This window comes from Phyllosticta capitalensis (assembly GCF_038381095.1).
Source record: "Phyllosticta capitalensis strain CBS 128856 chromosome Unknown BKA78scaffold_2, whole genome shotgun sequence".
NCBI classification, from domain to species: domain Eukaryota; kingdom Fungi; phylum Ascomycota; class Dothideomycetes; order Botryosphaeriales; family Phyllostictaceae; genus Phyllosticta; species Phyllosticta capitalensis.
This window is the reverse complement of record NW_027117440.1, coordinates 1,738,289-1,754,763: the sequence shown is the minus strand read 5'-3', so window position 1 is coordinate 1,754,763 and position 16,475 is coordinate 1,738,289. Positions and strand designations below refer to the sequence as shown.

Below are 16,475 nucleotides of genomic sequence, written 5' to 3'. Positions count from 1 at the left end.
GCGCGGAGCTGGGTCCAAAGCTGGATCGACGCCTGACATGGAGAAGCAGTCCCGCGAGCATGGGCGTCTAGACAATAGGATACCCAGAGATCGCAGCGGCAATCAGGTACCCCAATAGCGATGCTCGCAAAGAGTAGGGACCAACATGGAGCCGGACACGAGTGGTGAAGCAGGACAAGGCTGTTGTCTCAGCCACCTCGTGGGCCATGATGGGGCATGCGCTGCTACCCATACACGTAGAGTATAAGCACAAGGTGGGATCATAAATCTTACAGCAGGGCGTGGACAGCACATCATCCTGCCGATGGTGTGCTATGAAAGCGCGGCTGCGGTATGCCATTGGCTGGAAGCAGAGGGCGAGTCGAGTGACATTCCGGTGTGCATGCCTGATGCCGCGCATGTATCACGGAATGGGCCGTTGCCTCGTCCCGCAAGTGTGTCCACGCGAGATTAGGTTGGCTGGTCCAGAGGGTCCTGGGGGTGAAGAGGGATAGTGGAAGCATTCGCAGGTGGTGACCAATAAGGAGGCGGACCCCACGGGCAAAGACAAGCTCAGGCCGTTTTCTGATAGACGCCGGGGGGTGGGGGAGCTCGACCTGGACCGGGACAACCAGGTTGGTAGGTCATGGATACCTCTTGGTGGATGCGGACGCGCAGGCGGAGGCAGTCTTTAGCCGTCGCCTAAACCCGGGCTGGGGGCAGCAGATGAAAGGTCAGGTCAGGACGAGTAGGTCGCACTTCTTCCCCTCCTCCTCCTCTTCATTGGATCGTGCTTGTCTCAAAGCCGTCTTGTTTGCTGCATTCCCGTTCGCTGCTCCACTGCTGGTCACCACGTCCCCTCTGTCAGCCCAGCCTCGAGCTCTCAGCCCGCAACTGCCCGCTGTCGTCACTGCAGCCAGCGCTTGTCAGGTCGTCGCCCGCCGCCGACTCAGCAGCAGCAGCGCAGCGCAGGGCAGCCCACGCAGCTCAGCAGCAGCAACATTGCGCGGTGCAGCGCAGCGGCAACAGCGTTTCGCAATTGGCGGCTGACCGGCGGCGCATTGGCTGCGCCGCATTGGCGTTGGTGTGTTGGTGTGGATAGGAAGAAGTTGAGGTTGTGGTGTGTGGTGTTGTTGTCTCGTCGCGGCGGCGCCGAAGTCGAAGCTTTGAGAAGCGGAAGAGGTCCAACCTCAGTCAGTACCTCTTTCCAGTCTCCATCGCTGTGAGAACACCCGCCATTCCTCAGCACCTCACCCTCTCGACCAACCATCGCGTCCCCGCTCCCAGACACGCCTTGTCTCGCTGGACACATCCGTCACTGTACATACCACGCGACCTCTGCTGCCCGGTTAACGTGTACGGAGGTAAGTCGCGCCTGGCAGAGCTCAAAAGCAGAGCAGCCGTTCAGACCTTAAAGCCTCGCTCGAGAGCGCGCAGCAACTGGCCAGTAACACACAAATCGCAGATCGCGCGCCTGCAGCCAGACGCAGACGGAGCCGCGTCGCACTCTCGACGGCACCACCTCTCCCCAATCGCCCTCTTCTCTGACGCGCCACAACAACCGGCCCCCCTCCCCCTCCAGCATCCCAGTCGTCTTCTGCTGCAAGTCGATACAATTGTACCTTAGCGCTCGACCCGGAAGCTTTCCTGGCATCTGCGGTGCCGCCTGCCCTGTCTGCCTGCCCAGGCCGCAGTCGCACAAGCCCCGGCTGCCCTTGACGCACATCACCAAGGTCGCATATCCGGCCGGCTCGTCGTGCCTCTGCGCTGGCTGTTCGCAGACCTATTCGCTGGCAGTCCACGTCACAGACTCCTTCTGCAGTCCCGAAAGGGCCTGCAGCTGGCCGAATAAACATGTCGGCCACCCCCCCGAAGAAGACGGACGTGGAACCTGGAGCGCAGTCGCCTGACGAAAGTTCGGAGCCGCTTATGGACAGAGAAGCTCAGGATACACAAGCGCAAGGACTCGGCTACGAGTTCGAGGTCAAGGAGCAAGATCGATGGCTGCCCATTGCCAACGGTACGTCCCCCAGCATGCACCTCTCCCTCGTCTGATTTGCGTGCTCCCTCAACCACATGCTGCAAGTCGACAAATGCTACGCCTGGCGTCGCGACAAGCACACCTCCACACATAGTCGCGCGTTTCGACCGCTCTGCCACCGAATCAGCGTTCTTCCAGCGAGCCTCGTCCGCAAGCCGGTCGGCAGGCGGCCTGAATCATGTCGTCTGCATCTCCTCCGTCATCCTCGTCGCCGCCTCTCAATTCGTCCAAAAGCAAGTCCGATGGTTTTGCTTCAGATGCTAACATTCGCAACTTTGCTCCAGTCGCTCGCATCATGAAGACGGCCCTCCCCGAAAATGCAAAAATAGCAAAGGAAGCAAAGGAGTGCATGCAAGAGTGCGTGAGCGAGTTCATCTCGTTCATAACCAGCGAAGGTACGCGCCAATGCGCCTGGTCCAGCTTCAGAAGCTCACGAATGAACAGCATCCGAGAAATGCCAGCAGGAAAAGCGCAAAACGGTCAACGGGGAGGACATTCTGTTCGCCATGACTTCACTTGGCTTCGAGAACTATGCCGAAGCGCTCAAAATCTACCTATCGCGCTACCGCGAAGTAAGCTGCCCCTCCCCTTTTCGTTTGTTGCCGAAAACCTGGCAGAAGACGAATGATCTGAACTATTGGTATTGATTGGTGCCTCGAGACCCTCCTCCAAAATCAGAACAAGCCCGCCGTTGGCTTCAATCAACAGGGCAATGCCGCTGCCGGCAGCAGTGGCAGCGCGTCAGGTGGTGCAAATGCCTCCGCCGCGTATGCCGAGGGTTCCAACGACAACAACTTATTGAGCGGCGACGGCTCCGAGAACGACAACACCGCCTTTGGCTACACTGTCGGCCATCACAATGGCAATGGCGGAGCCGACTTCTAAACCACATCGCTGCGCTGCGGCGCCACGAGAATCCGCCCCAATTTCGACTGCATCTTCCAGGGACTGCACGACTTCTCCGGCATACGAGCCACCGCAAGAGGAGACGCTTACGACTGCCAATGGGCAAATTTCATTTCCGTCTATCTTTACCAAATTGTAGGATACCAAGGGATTTTTTGGAAAGAGAGGGAATTTCCTTCTCAGGCGTGTCCAAGTCTTCGAAATCCGGCTCGATAGGAGCCGTCTCACCAATGAGATTGCCCAAAGCCAGAAGTTGGGCTTGCAAAATTTCACTGCGACGAGCGGTTTCTCGACTGGAGAAGCACGACACATCCTCGGGCATTTCCGGCTGACCAGGAGTGTAAGGTACTAGAATGAGAATGCTCGCGCAATATCGGCATCAGATGATGCTCCCCATGATTTTCATTGCTTTCGGCTGCTTCAAATTGCACCTGCGTTCCAGTCATCCGTTTACAGCGACATTGGACATGCCAGACGGGCAATTTTCAAGACATGTTCAAAAGAGATAGTCCCGGGTCTTTTCGTCTGCTGTCAAACTTTCTCTCGAGTGTCACAGGCCATTTTTGCCTCCGCCTTCTTGCAAAATTACCCGCATGTGATGGTTGCACAGATCGACGCTCGTCAAAGTTGTACGCATCCTTGCTTTTTGCCTGCCTTACCGCATGTCTCAGCTGCGAGCGCAGCGTTGAATCTGTCGATCCAAAAAGTCGAGCAAGAGGCGCAGCCAAGCGCGTGGCAGCCCAGCCAGTCTTGTGTTCCCATTGGTACTCCCAACCATCAATATTGGTCAAAGCTAACCGCACAACAGACGGAACCGTGTTTCGCACGCGGAGCTATGTATCAATTTTCAAGGCAGCGCCAGCACAAAGTGACACCTGGACAGAAATGAAGATGTCCGGACTTCATCTTACCGCTTCCCCTGTCCCAACGACATCTCACCCGACGAGGCATGTTGTCGCCCGTTTCAGTCATCAATATCCATGTCCTCGCTACATTGGACCAATCATGCGACACAACTAGACCTGTCGTGTCACCCAATCCGACCAAGTGACCAAGGTCTCTCTTCTATCAACCCCTTCCACTTCTACCGACACAGACCGCACACATACACACTGCATGGAGGCAGGCAACAACGTCCGTGTCTCCTTTCACGAAGACACTGTACGAGACGCTCCAGCCCGCTTCGCATCGTCGCGCAGCGCCGGACACGCACGGACTTTTGCTGGCAGGTCCGACGACGCTTCACAACCAATCAGACTATCTGGCCGGCCACATCAGACGCAACGGACAGGCAGCTGGCTCACTCAGCGCCATTCAGAGTGCGCGGGGAAACGCCCAGCTATGGTTACTTGCTGCGATTGATTGACTGCGACACTCCAATCTGTCTCTCGTCTTCTGCCTGGTTTGGGTGCACCGCCGCGGCACTCCGCACTTGTGCGGCCCTCCGTTGTTTACAGATTGCGTAATCCTGATGGGCCTGGCCTAGCCCAAAGAAATCTCGACATCAGGCTCCGTTATGGACATCTTTCGTTATTGTCCAGGGCGTATTCACGTTAACCTGCCCTCCAGTGCTCTATTCTGGTTTCGAGAGGAAGGAGAAAGGTCCCACACTCCAACACCAAGAACGTACAATGGCGAGCATCTCGTGCCACCGCAATTCTCCCAAAGTCCAGGACACTGCTCTTCACTTACCCGGTTTAACCATCCCACCGTACCCCTGATCCATCAGAGACTGCATCTCCCCACCAACCCCCCAAACAAACGACGCCACTCTCCTTCACGCTCAGCCTCGTCATGTCTTGCCCCCACTGCTTCCTTCCTTTTTGGCGCCACAAGCATCTGAAAGCATCTGATTTCAGACGCAGACATCATTTCCACGATGGGATTCCCATCCATTCTTTCTCCCGCTGACGCCGCTGATGCCGCTCACACGACCATCTTCCATCCTTTCCCATCCTCCCTCACTTGCATACTTACCCATATCGCTCACCGCTGCTCGCTTCCTTCACCCAGCCATCTGTACTTCCTGCCTCGACCGGATGGACCCGCCTCCATCCCACACTGATCACAGACAGACTCGCCACCGACGGGATCTGCCGACTGGCCGCCCCGTCTTGCACTGCCTGACGTCTAGTCTAGACGCCCAGTGGCTGGCGCCTGCCTGCTTGTCTGCTTGTGGCAAATGCATGGACGGACAGTCACATGTCGAGTGGCGGGGGAAAGTATGGATTGGACGACGCCTCAAGATTGAACGTCGAGAGGTCGGTCCGGATGCGACTGGACTGGAATGGACCAAGCTGGGGAGGATGCACTTTTGGGTTGTAGCTTGCTTCTGCTTGGCGTTGTGCGGGTCATCGAGGGGAATGGAAAGGTGTGGCCAGGTGTTGTTGTCCCTGTCGGCAAGCTTGTATGCAATTGTTGATGGCCATGGAGTGATTACGAGTTCATGGTCCTAGAGATAGGAGAAACAGAAAATGGTCTCCGAGACGCTTCGAAAATTGGTGAAAATGGCAGACGTATGTATATACAAAAGATGCAGTAGAAGGACTGGTTTCACGCAGCACAACCCACCATCACCATGCGCTTCTGTTCTACTTCTGCTGTGCGCCATACAGCACCTCCTTCATAACGCCCTCTTCACGTTCCAAGCCGGAAAACTTGGCAGCCAAAACACGCCAACGACTGTAAAAGACATCGTCATCAACATAGGCACCCTTGAGCCAGCGCTCGCCCTTCATGTTATCAAACTCGCGGCGGGCATGCAACACACGTCGGTTATCAAAGATGACGGCCTGGCCCTCTTCGAGGCGCAACTCGAGCATGTTGGCCGGGTCCTCGAGGATGCGGCGGAAGTGGGCCAGCGCGGAGAAGAGCTCGTCGAATTGAGATCTCGAGAGCGGTTCGTGCCGCGCTGAGGGGAACATGTCGTTACTCATGTGCGTGCCTATCCAGGGTGCTTGGAAGGGAGGCGAGTAGTTGATGGCATGGATGCCGAAGCCTGTGGCCGTGTCGGCGCTGAATTCTTCCAGCTGCTGCTCTGGATGGGTGATTGGCGTCGTGGGGTTCGCCATGGCACCCAGCTCAATGGTTGGTCGCCACTTGACGTAGGACTGCGAGTCGTTGCGGTAGTGGAACGGGACGCGGTACTTCGTCAACACATCAAAAGCCTTCCTGTCTTGTCTAAGAAGTTCAAAGGCGGCCCAGAACCCATCCGAAAACATGGACTCGCCGCCCGGCGCGCGCGCTCGCAGCGAATGGAGTATCTGCAAGTGCGGCGGGTTGCTGACGTACATGAGGTCCTGGTGCAGACCGAGATACTGGTGCGTGTAGGCAATGTTCTTTGCCTGCGGAATCGACTTGACGTCCCACGTCCGCCCGTAAAACGTCTCCTTGAGCAGTCCAATCCGGCCAGTGATCTCCTCAATGGCCTTTTCCGAGTCGGGCACGTTCTCCAGAAAGACGATCCCCCAGCAGCCGATTTGCTCCAGTGTCGCGTGGAGCGCGTCGTCTTTGTTTACGTAGTCGTTGAAGTCGACAAACGCTTTCTTCTCCGACACTTGCCGCACGTGTTTGGCATTCCAAATGCGCTTCTTCACGGGCGCGATTGGGTGATACGGTGTGTCTCTTGGTTGGACATGGTCGTTGCGGTAGAATTGCGTGACATGGTCTTTCGACCAGTCGGCAATGTCATTCTCCCACTCGACCTCAAACACTCTGGGATCTTTCTTGGAAAGTCGAGCCGTTGGCTTGATGTTGTCCGGAATATCGGTGGTGTGGTAGCTCTTTTGACTGCTTGATGGATCCACGCACTGCGGACATGTGCAGCTGTCACGGACCTGCTTGGCATTCAATTTCCATACCAGGCGAGTGAGAGCTTCTTCGGACTCGGGCAGATTCCCTGGAAGACCTCCTGGTGGATTCTTTGTATCTGGTTCCGGATTTTCTGCAGATGCTTGTGCTGCGTTTGCTGATGCATATCGGCGTAGCTGGACTAGGTTGGTTTGATATGCCGAATTCTTGGAATGACGCAGAGGCTTAAGAGCACCTCTTGCCCCAGTCTTGAATGTAGAGCGAAACATTTTGGAAATTGACAGCTTGGACTTAGGATTTAGAGAAAGGGCAAAGTCATCTTGTTACAGTTGCGTTGATGTGGAGGGGCCTCGGGCCAGCGGGACTCGGCAGGGGGGACCATGTACCGCGGCCCGCTGACGGAAAAGGAAATTGGAGCTGTCAACCGTCAACAATCCATCAGCAATATGCTGAAACCCAGTTCTTCAATCCAGTGGCACAGCGTCGTAAGTTGTTGCTTGGATTCTCCGATTTCTTCAGTGCCTCATGAATATCTGAACGTCTTCGGTCAACCTAGACTAGACATGTCATCTTCAAGGATGTGGAATTCATGACCAAACCCAGCAAGCTCGTGCTTCACCAGAAACAAATCATCTCTGGCATTTTCTGGATATGTTATATAGCAAGGACATATATGGACAAGATGGAGTAGTGGCAAGAATCGGGACACGAAGGCAGAGTCATCTGCCGAAGACCATGATGAAGACGAAAGAAATTCATCACTCCGCGTTCGAGAGGAGACCTAGTTTTTAAGGAACGACTGTCTGATACGTAGATTCAATGACTCGCAATTGGAACTCTGATAACCACTGGTCGGAGTTTCAAAATCAGTGGAAGACGATATGGTCGACACAGCCAATCAAAATGCAGCCTTTTTTTGTGCTGCTGACAGGCATTGAATCCGGGGGCCAAAGCTTCTGTATCACCTCTCCTCAACACCTCCGACTTCGCCCTGCATAGCAACAATTGCATTTCCTTTTGCGCCGCACAGCCGCCTCACCTGCTGGATGTATGTCTGGCAAAGTCGAGCAGCTGAAGGATGAGGTATGCTAGAACATTCTCCCCATGGGAACCTCAGCATTATTCAAAGCTGCGAGTTCAAAAAACTGACACACGACATAGGGCACACGCTGGCAAGTCGTGAGTGCTGGCGCCATTGCCGGTCTGGTCTCCAGGTACCGCCACCCTTCTTTCCACTCATTTCCCACGCAAACTGTCTAACGCGAGCAATGGCACCAGATTCGTCGTCGCGCCCCTCGACGTCATCAAGATCCGCCTGCAGCTCCAAATCCACTCGCTCAGCGACCCGCTCTCCATCGCCTCGGCCCAGGGCGGCCCCACCTACAAAGGCACACTCAATACCTTCAAGCGTATCGTGCGCGAAGAAGGCATCCCCGGTTTGTGGAAGGGCAATGTCCCCGCCGAGGCCATGTACCTCTGCTACGGCGGCGTGCAGTTCCTCTCCTACCGCACCGTCTCGTCCTTCCTCGCAGGTATACCAGCGCCCTACACGCCCCCCGATGCTGCCGTCAGCTTCCTGGCCGGCGCGACTGCCGGCACATTTGCAACAACGGCGACGTACCCGCTGGACCTCTTGCGCACGCGCTTCGCCGCCCAAGGCAGCGAGCGCGTGTACACTTCGCTGGCTGCCTCCGTACGCGACATATACGACTCGGAAGGGCCGCGGGGCTTCTTCCGCGGCTTGGGCGCCGGCGTGAGCCAAATTGTGCCGTACATGGGGCTCTTCTTCCTGTCCTACGAGACGCTGAAGCCAGTGTACGCGCCGCTGCCGCTGCCGTATGGGTCGACGGACGCGGCGGCCGGTATCACGGCGAGCGTCTTTAGCAAGACGGCAGTATTTCCGTTGGACACGGTCAGGAAGCGGCTCCAGGTACAGGGGCCGACGAGGGCAAAATATATTCACAAGAACATTCCTGTTTATGAGGGCGTCTATCGGACGATTAAGCAGATCTTGAGACGAGAGGGCCCGAGAGGCTTGTATAGGGGCTTGACGGTCAGTCTGATCAAGGCGGCTCCGACAAGCGCCGTGACTATGTGGACGTACGAGAGGGTGATGAAGGTGTTGATTGCCATGGACGAGAAGCTTGACACGCAAGAGTAGGAGCAGTCCAACGCAAAGATTATGGCTAGATTTCAAAGATGAATTGCCTTTCTTGCAATCTGCGGCGCATCGGTTCTTCTGGGCAGCGAGGATTTCCACATATGACACACTGGAGAAGGTAGATCCAAAGACCGAAATGGTGTATCATAGGTTGTACTAGACTTTTAATCCTTTTCAACGCCTAAATAATCATTACATCTCCGGTATATCAACACAGCCCTACTCCTCATCGTCCTCTTCGTCCTCCTCGTCAAACTCCACCTCGTAATCGGCGCAGACATCCCAGCGGTCTCCCTTGGCCGCTTGACTGACGTACTTGACGAAGCGCAACGAGCCCATGTCGCGCAACACGATGCTCATCTGGTTCCAGCCAGCGGGCATGCTGAACAGCACGCCGTCGTCCTCATCGTTGGCGCTGGCTTTGTACACCGCCGGGTCCGCTTTGCGCCTCTTGCCAGCACCCGTCTGCGACGTCTCGGCGCCGCCCTTGTTCTTTGAGCCGGCGGGAACCTCGACGCCGTCGTTCGAGCCCGTCTCGTCGTCATCGTCATCGTCGTCATCGTCGGCCGCCATGTACATCTCGTAGCCGCCGGGCATGTCCTCAGCGTTTGCTGGGGCGGCAGGGGCGTCAGCCATCTTCTCGTCCTCGTCCTCGGTCATTCCATTGGGCTTCGACTTCTTCTCGCCATTGCTGGCCTTGCCATTAGTCTTGGGTGTCTTCTCCTCATCCTCTTCATCGTCGTCATCGGCCTCGGCACCATTCTGCGCGTCCGCAGCTTCTTCCACGTCGTCGTCGCCCCATCCCTTGCTCGGTGTGATACCGAGCGTAACTTCGAGTTGCGGGTTCTCCTCCTCGTATGAGGTCGCAAGGGTGTAGTCCATACCGCGGCGGAAGCGGCGTGCGAGGAGACTGCTCTTCCGAAGTGACAGGCTAGTTGTGATACTCAGCCACTTCTTGAATGCCAGGCTGGGAACGAAGACGTCGACAAGCTCGTCGTATGGGCTCAGCTCCTCGCCGTCTTGCGCAGCAGCCTCCTTGCGCTCAGGGTATCTGTAAAGATAGCGATGCTTATGGGGTGGCCGTGCGACTCCGCAGTTCTTCTTCTTCGAGCCCGCGGCAGGCATTTCGGGCGTCTTGTCGGCCTCCTCGAGGAAAGCCTTGAGGCGGGCAGAGAACGAACGGGACAGGAATTGCGAAAGGCGCAGGGACGATTCCTCCTCGAACAATTCCTTGAGCTCGTCGACGGTGTCGGGGGAGAGGTAGTGGGGCGTCATGTACTTGATCAAAAAGTCAAAGTCGGCCTCCGTAAGCTCGACCTCTTCCTCTTCCTCTTCCTCTGCCTGCTTCTTGCCCTTTTTATCTTCCTTCTTTTGCTTCTCTTGCTCTGGGTATTCATGCCACGCCTTTTGCGGCATGTCGAGCTTGTCGGCCTTGCCGGCTTCGAGTTGCTGCAGCGAACTCTTCTCGGCCAGCTTCTCTTCCAGGCCAGGCTCGTAGCCCTCCTCGCCTTCTTGTGGGATGTGGAACCAGCCACTTATCGCCATCCGAACGCGACCTCCATCCTCCTCTTCAGTCTCACCCTCGCCGCGCTTGTAGACCTCCTCGACGTCGTGGAAGCTCTCTCCGGGCTGGACGGTGAAGAAGCTCAATTGGTTGAAAGCAGGGGGGATGACGACAGTGGGATCTGGCTGAGGCAGCTTCACGTCTTCGCCGTCCTCGTTCTTGAGGTCCTCCGTCGGGAACAAGCGCAAAGCGCCACCCCACTCCGGCTTCCAAGGCTTGTCAGGGTCCAGCAGGTACAGAATGTAGCTGACACGCCTGCTACCAATCACGTCGTCGTGGCATAGTAGATGGCATCCAGGAGTGTACACGTTGATTGCCAAGTCTGTCTTCACACCCGACAGCGGTCCAGAGCCTGCGATGGCGGAAATGTATTTGCGGAACGCCGAGCTGTACATCGCGTCGCGAAGCCGCAGGAGAGACGGCAGCTTAGCCAGAGAGGAGTCATCAAGGCCGTCCAAGTTTGCCAAATCGCCGGACTGGTGGATCTTGTAAATGTCGGTTTCCTTGGGGGTGAAGACGATGTTCTGGCGGATTTCGTCGCGCACAGCGCGGAGGAGAGACGGGTCGATCAGGTCGCGGATAACAGCATGTTTGTAACTGAGTACACATTAGCTGAAGAATTGCCATAAAAACAGGACTGCTTTACGGCTGCGACTCTGCGTATTCCTGCTTGTACTGACTGAGCACCTTGGTGTCAAACAGGCCCGCGCGAAAGTTGGTGCGCGCCTCGTCGTCTGGAAGAGCGCGCTTCTTGCTTTTGCCAATAACTGGCGCGGAATCTTCGGCCTTGCGCTTAGTACTAGGCATCTTGAAATTGGAGGGCAGGTGCTGAGCGTGTGTTGGAAGCAGGAGCTACGCACAGCTTCGTTTTTGAAATTCACCCCAACTTTTTCGATGGTCTCGTGGTCCGTGCACATAGACGTCACCTCAGTCATTCCAATTTTCATGTCACGCCACGAAGCACTACCTCTGGCGAGTATCATACGTGTGTATTCTCTGTGATAGCTTCAAGGCTGATGGAAATGTTGTGCGGGTAAAGAAAAAAGTCGATTTGGATTCCTAAGGGCCTGCGTTACGACCGCAATTTTTCACATGAGACCGTAGTTTTGACAGTTAAAAGGAGCATTATTTGGATATCAAAAGCCTACTACTCTGACCGCGTGAACAATGCGATGACCACGACGTTATCCTTGAGAAAACCCGACCCGCGAACGCCTCACCCTTTTTTTGTTTTTCCCTTCCCATCCTGACCTGTAGTCCTTACCATTTTGTCCCCAGAACTTACCACTTTTCAAATGAGACGAAATTAGTCAAAGGTGGTCTTCTTGCCCTTGAAGTCGCCGAAGCCACCACGGTTGAACGAGCCACCACGTCCACCGCCACGGCCACCGAAGCCGCCGCGGCCACCACCACGCTGTCCACCACGGCCGCCGAAACCACCGCGGCCACCACCGCGACCGCCAAATCCACCACGTCCACCGCCGCCGTTGTTGTCACGAGGAGTAGCATAGTCGAGACGGATGTTGCGTCCAGCAATCTCGGCACCGAAGCAGCCGTCGTAGGCAGCCTTGGCCTCGTCGATGGAAGAGAAACCGACGTAGCCGAAGCCCTTGAGGGAACCGCTGTCGGGGTCGGTGGGGAGGGAGACGCGAGTGATGGTTCCGTACTCGGCAAACATCTCAGAAACCTGGTCGGCGGTGGCCTCGAAGGACAGGTTGCCAACGAACAGAGTGTCGCTGGGCTGCTTGGGAACATCACCGAACCTGTCAGCGCGGGCGTTGGCACGGTCCCTGCCGTTGTTGTCGCCGGCAGGACGGGGAGTGCTGTAGTCGACGTTCAGGGCACGCCCATCAAGCTCGTAGCCCTTCCTGGCCTCGAGGGCCTTGACAGCATCCTCGACATTGGCATACTCGACGTAGCCGAAACTGGACAAAGGGTTAGCGGTTGTTGAGGATGCATGTGCAGAAAGTCCTTACCCCTTGGACCTGCCACTCGCCCTGTCGGTCACGATGCGGCAGCCAGTGACCTCACCAAACTCGGCAAACTCACGACCCAACCACTCCTCGTCAACATTCCAGCTGAGGTTGCCGACGAACAGGTTGGCGGAAGCGTTGGCGGGGACGTTGGCCTTGCTCTTCTTGGCAACAGGCTTCTCCTCGTCCTCGGCCTTGCGCTTCTTGGAGGGAGGAGCAGATTCCTCAGACTCCTCGGTCTCCTCAGAGTCGGAGTCAGAGTCGGACGATTCGTCGTCAGAGTCCTCGTCAGAAGACTGTGGTTGGTTAGCACCGATCTTGTATTCTGGTGGACAAAACTTACGTCGTCCTTCTTCGCCTCCTTCTTCGACTCCTTCTTGGCAGCAGGCTTCTCATCTTCCGACTCGCTGTCGCTGTCACTCTCGCTGTCAGAAGAGTCGGCCTTCTTAGCAGCAGGCTTCTCATCCTCGGAAGAGTCGCTGTCGCTGGAGCTGTCGTCGGAGGACTCGGCCTTCTTAGCAGGAGTAGCCTTGGCCTTCTTTGCGGCAGGCTTCTCATCCTCGGACTCGCTGGAGCTGTCGCTCTCATCCGAAGACTCAGAAGCACCAGCCTTGGCAGGGGCGGCCTCCTCGCTGTCGCTGGATGAGTCAGACTCAGAAGAGGAGTCGTCCTTCTTAGCGGCACCGTTGGTCTTGGGCGCGGCCTTCTTGGTCTCGACCTCGGAAGCGGATGACTCAGAGTCGGACTCGCTCTCGCTGCTGGCAGAGCTGTCGCTGTCCATCTCCTCGTCGCTGTCGGACTCGGGCTCAGGAGTAGGCTCCTTCTTGCTCTTCTTCGACTTCTTGTCCTTGGAGGCCTTGGAGGCAACCTCCTTCGCGGTCTCCTTAGCCTTCGACTTGGGAGTCTGGGACTTCTTGGTCACGCGACCGTCCTTGACGGCGGAGAGAGCCTTGCTCTTGACGGGAGTCTCGGCCTTCTTGGAAGCGGCGGCCTTGCTAGGCTTGGTGGTCTTGTCCTTGCCCATTGTGAAAGGTTACTGTCTGAAGAGAAGCAATTAGCAAAGGTCAATCAGAGGTGACAGGCGACGGGATGGCGCGGGTGAACGCGCGGAAGCCAGCGACCCTCCAGTGGCAATGGCAACAGTGCAAAATTGGGGGAGCAGTGCTCCTAGCTTTTCATCAGGATCTCTCAAACGTGCGCAAAGCCCACAGCCCTCGAGTCCGCTCAAGGCGGATTAGCCCTCAAGCCCACAAGCCCACAGAACGACGTTCAAGGCGGAGTGTCCCCACAAAGGCCGAGAAGCAGTCGCTAACTCAAAAGCCCACTGAAGTCACAAGCCCACAGAAGAGAAGAATCTCTTGCGCGCCCACTGAAAAAGCGCGATAAGCCGTCAGGATGGAAAGTAGCCAACGAACCGAATAGACTGAAAGTGTCTGTTGATGTCTCTCAAATATACCGTATGCTGACGGTAAGATGCCCCTCAAAGATGCTGAAGCCCGCAAAAAGAGTCTTGGACGAGTGCTGTGATTTTGGAAAGGCAAAGAGTGCGGTGGGAAGAAAAACCTGCGGACGATGCGACGCGACGGCTTTAAAAATTTCGAGCTCGGACCAGAATTTTTGCCCAGCCCGTGCGCCAAGGGGCCACCGCCCAACCGTTGCAGCCTAGCGCCGTCCTGGGGTGCAGGAGCTCCCGACCGAGGCTTCCAAAAGTTGTACGCACAAGCACAAGCAAGCACCCACAGAAGCATAAGAATTTCCATCTCAATATTTCAGCAAGATGCGCATAGGGAGCATTCAAACACCTAACGCACTTGTGAATGAAATCTACCAATCCTTCCAAGAGTCACATAAAACAGTTATTGACCTGTTGTGCGCCACGACTTTTGCTACCGGGTCCGTCCGCTCGGTGCTTTGAGGTGGCACTTCCGTTCCCTCGCGTCACCGAATCCGCGGTTCTTCTCCGCTCCGCCAAAGCAACTCCCCATCATCCAACATGGCACCGGCATCACCCGCCCACAAGCCTCGAAAGAAGAGAAAAGGCGATAGCGCCATCCTTGCCCGTACCAACAAGGGCACAGTCTATCTGGATCCCAATGGCAACGTCACGAAACCAGCTTTCCCGCTCGTAGCTTTCCTCTGGCCTGCGATTGGCAACGTCTCCCAATGGCTCGTATTGCCTTTGATTCTCATGGCCGTTGGCCTGTTCCGATGGTCTACTGCGTTCTGGGGCTATTCTGGTATTTCCATAAACTTAAACTCTAATGAAAGTGTGTTGACGAGTCAAAGGATTTCAAAAACCTCCTATGCATGGAGACTTTGAAGCTCAGCGGCACTGGCTCGAAATCACCGCAAACCTGCCCATCACCCAATGGTACTTTCATGATCTTCAATGGTGGGGCCTGGACTACCCTCCATTGACCGCCTACCACAGCTGGCTTCTTGGGAAAATGTGAGTGAAAATAATACTGGGTGGAAAAGGCCTAGACACAATCTCTCCCGAATGGAGGACATGGTCGGTCCAAGGGCTCCTTACCCCTTGCCCCTGGTTAAAATCCAACCACCCCAAAGCGCAAGCTTCCCCTCTATACTGCTCCATGCACCACAGTCTTTCCTACCAAGCGTCGCCATCACATAGTATCATGTCACTGACTGGAGCAGTGGCAACTACATCGAGCCGGCATGGTTCGCCCTCCACACCTCCCGTGGCCTGGACGACCCGAATCTCAAGATCTTCATGCGCGCCACAGCTCTTGCGTCAGAGTACCTCGTCTACGTCCCCGCCGTCATCTTTTGTCTCCGCCGATATGCACGGGTACAGGAAGTTAATACCTGGGAGTTTGCAATTGCCTTGGTCGCCGTCTTGATGCAACCGGCAACAATTCTGATTGATCACGGCCACTTTCAGTACAATACTGTGATGCTTGGATTTGTGGCGGCAACCATGTACTCTTTGATTGCTGGCCGCTACTTCTGGAGCTGCGTATTTTTCGTCGCAGCTCTCGGTTTCAAGCAAATGGCGCTCTTCTATGCTCCTGCTGTCTTCGCATATTTGCTTGGCAGCTGCTTGTTCCCGCGCGTCAACATTCTACGCTTCATCGGGATCGCTCTCGTCACAGTCGCTTCTTTTGGCCTTCTTTATGCGCCACTTATTCTGGGAACGGTCAATGACTGGTACAACGGTCTACCAATCAGCAATTTGCCAGAGCCAGAACTCCTATCAAAGTTGCCCATCATTCTCGACAAAGAATCTTGGTACTATGCGGTCATTCTGGAAGTGGCACAGTCAGTCCACCGTATCTTTCCCTTTGCGCGAGGACTTTTTGAGGACAAAGTCGCCAACGTGTGGTGTGCCATCCACACGTTTCACAAACTCCACAAGTATCCTACGGCCGATCTCCAATTCGCGTCTCTTGTCCTGACTGGCGCGCACATTGCAACACCTTGCCTGGTCTTGTTTTTCAAGCCCAGGAAAGAGCTTTTGCCTTATGCCTTTGCGTCCACGTCCTGGGCATTCTTCCTCTTCTCATATCAGGTCCACGAGAAGAATGTCATGCTCCCTCTCCTGCCCATGACGCTGCTACTCGGATCCAGCACAGGACTCAGCCCGTACGTCCGCGCTTGGGTTGGTTTGGCGAATATGCTCGGGGCTTGGACGATGTACCCACTTCTTAAAAGGGATGAGTTGAGCGTTCCATACTATGTCCTTACCTTGCTCTGGGCATACCTGCTTGGACTTCCGCCGACGTCACTTTCGATTTTCCGCAGCAATGTCCCCTCTCAGCAACTGAATGCGCTCGAGAAGCTCATCCATGCAGGATTCTACGCCGCTATGATATTTTGGCATTTCCTGGACGCCTTTGTTCCTACGCCAGGAGACAAGCCAGATTTGTGGGTCGTTGCCAATGTTCTTGTCGGTGCCCCCGGCTTTTACATTTGCTGGCTGTGGTGTCTTTACAATCTCATTGATGTTTTCAAGCGGATTTGGAAGATTGAGCGATCGAAGAAGATGCAGTAGTTGAAGAGTCGCGATTTCAAAACCTT

General features: G+C 55.7%; 7 protein-coding genes across 7 annotated transcripts; 4 read left to right on the top strand and 3 right to left on the bottom strand.

The window, feature by feature from the left end:
• Nucleotides 1-2,279: 2,279 nt before the first annotated feature.
• Nucleotides 2,280-2,595, top strand: BKA78DRAFT_231525 (histone-fold-containing protein; the record flags this gene model as incomplete). Its single annotated transcript, XM_066883777.1, has 2 exons — nt 2,280-2,415; nt 2,465-2,595. Coding segments are annotated over 2 exons (267 nt in total), but the record flags the coding sequence as incomplete, so codon positions are not given.
• Nucleotides 2,596-3,328: 733 nt separating this feature from the next.
• Nucleotides 3,329-4,230, top strand: BKA78DRAFT_78275 (uncharacterized protein). Its single transcript, XM_066893749.1, has one exon. It carries the CDS (start codon nt 3,419-3,421, stop codon nt 3,944-3,946), a length of 528 nt encoding a protein of 175 aa, XP_066747834.1. The 5' UTR covers nt 3,329-3,418; the 3' UTR covers nt 3,947-4,230.
• A 1,308-nt stretch (nt 4,231-5,538) lies between these two features.
• BKA78DRAFT_232794 (uncharacterized protein) lies at nt 5,539-6,762 on the bottom strand (the record flags this gene model as incomplete). The annotated part of the gene is made up of 2 exons (XM_066883807.1): nt 5,539-5,815; nt 5,849-6,762. Coding segments are annotated over 2 exons (1,191 nt in total), but the record flags the coding sequence as incomplete, so codon positions are not given.
• A 945-nt stretch (nt 6,763-7,707) lies between these two features.
• BKA78DRAFT_305969 (mitochondrial deoxynucleotide carrier) lies at nt 7,708-9,032 on the top strand. Its single transcript, XM_066887738.1, has 3 exons — nt 7,708-7,819; nt 7,898-7,950; nt 8,015-9,032. Exons 1-3 carry the CDS (start codon nt 7,787-7,789, stop codon nt 8,895-8,897), a joined length of 969 nt encoding a protein of 322 aa, XP_066747832.1. The 5' UTR covers nt 7,708-7,786; the 3' UTR covers nt 8,898-9,032.
• An 84-nt stretch (nt 9,033-9,116) lies between these two features.
• On the bottom strand, nt 9,117-11,268 carry BKA78DRAFT_292572 (Oxoglutarate and iron-dependent oxygenase degradation C-term-domain-containing protein; the record flags this gene model as incomplete). Its single annotated transcript, XM_066886074.1, has 2 exons — nt 9,117-11,058; nt 11,108-11,268. 2 exons carry the CDS (start codon nt 11,266-11,268, stop codon nt 9,117-9,119), a joined length of 2,103 nt encoding a protein of 700 aa, XP_066747831.1.
• A 499-nt stretch (nt 11,269-11,767) lies between these two features.
• Nucleotides 11,768-13,458, bottom strand: BKA78DRAFT_329929 (uncharacterized protein; the record flags this gene model as incomplete). Its single annotated transcript, XM_066889717.1, has 3 exons — nt 11,768-12,386; nt 12,438-12,730; nt 12,778-13,458. 3 exons carry the CDS (start codon nt 13,456-13,458, stop codon nt 11,768-11,770), a joined length of 1,593 nt encoding a protein of 530 aa, XP_066747830.1.
• A 969-nt stretch (nt 13,459-14,427) lies between these two features.
• Nucleotides 14,428-16,449, top strand: BKA78DRAFT_349913 (ALG6, ALG8 glycosyltransferase family-domain-containing protein; the record flags this gene model as incomplete). Its single annotated transcript, XM_066890886.1, has 3 exons — nt 14,428-14,671; nt 14,721-14,883; nt 15,093-16,449. The coding sequence occupies 3 exons, from the start codon at nt 14,428-14,430 to the stop codon at nt 16,447-16,449; spliced, it is 1,764 nt and encodes a 587-aa protein (XP_066747829.1).
• Nucleotides 16,450-16,475: the final 26 nt, after the last annotated feature.

Bases quoted from the DNA above. Each gene is read 5' to 3' on its own strand.
- BKA78DRAFT_305969 (XM_066887738.1), top strand. From the start codon at position 7,787: ATGTCTGGCAAAGTCGAGCAGCTGAAGGATGAG. The intron at 7,820-7,897 runs GTATGCTAGAAC...CACACGACATAG, and splicing joins TCGAGCAGCTGAAGGATGAG to GGCACACGCTGGCAAGTCGT. The intron at 7,951-8,014 runs GTACCGCCACCC...CAATGGCACCAG, and splicing joins ATTGCCGGTCTGGTCTCCAG to ATTCGTCGTCGCGCCCCTCG.
- BKA78DRAFT_78275 (XM_066893749.1), top strand. From the start codon at position 3,419: ATGTTCAAAAGAGATAGTCCCGGGTCTTTTCGTCTGCTGTCAAACTTT.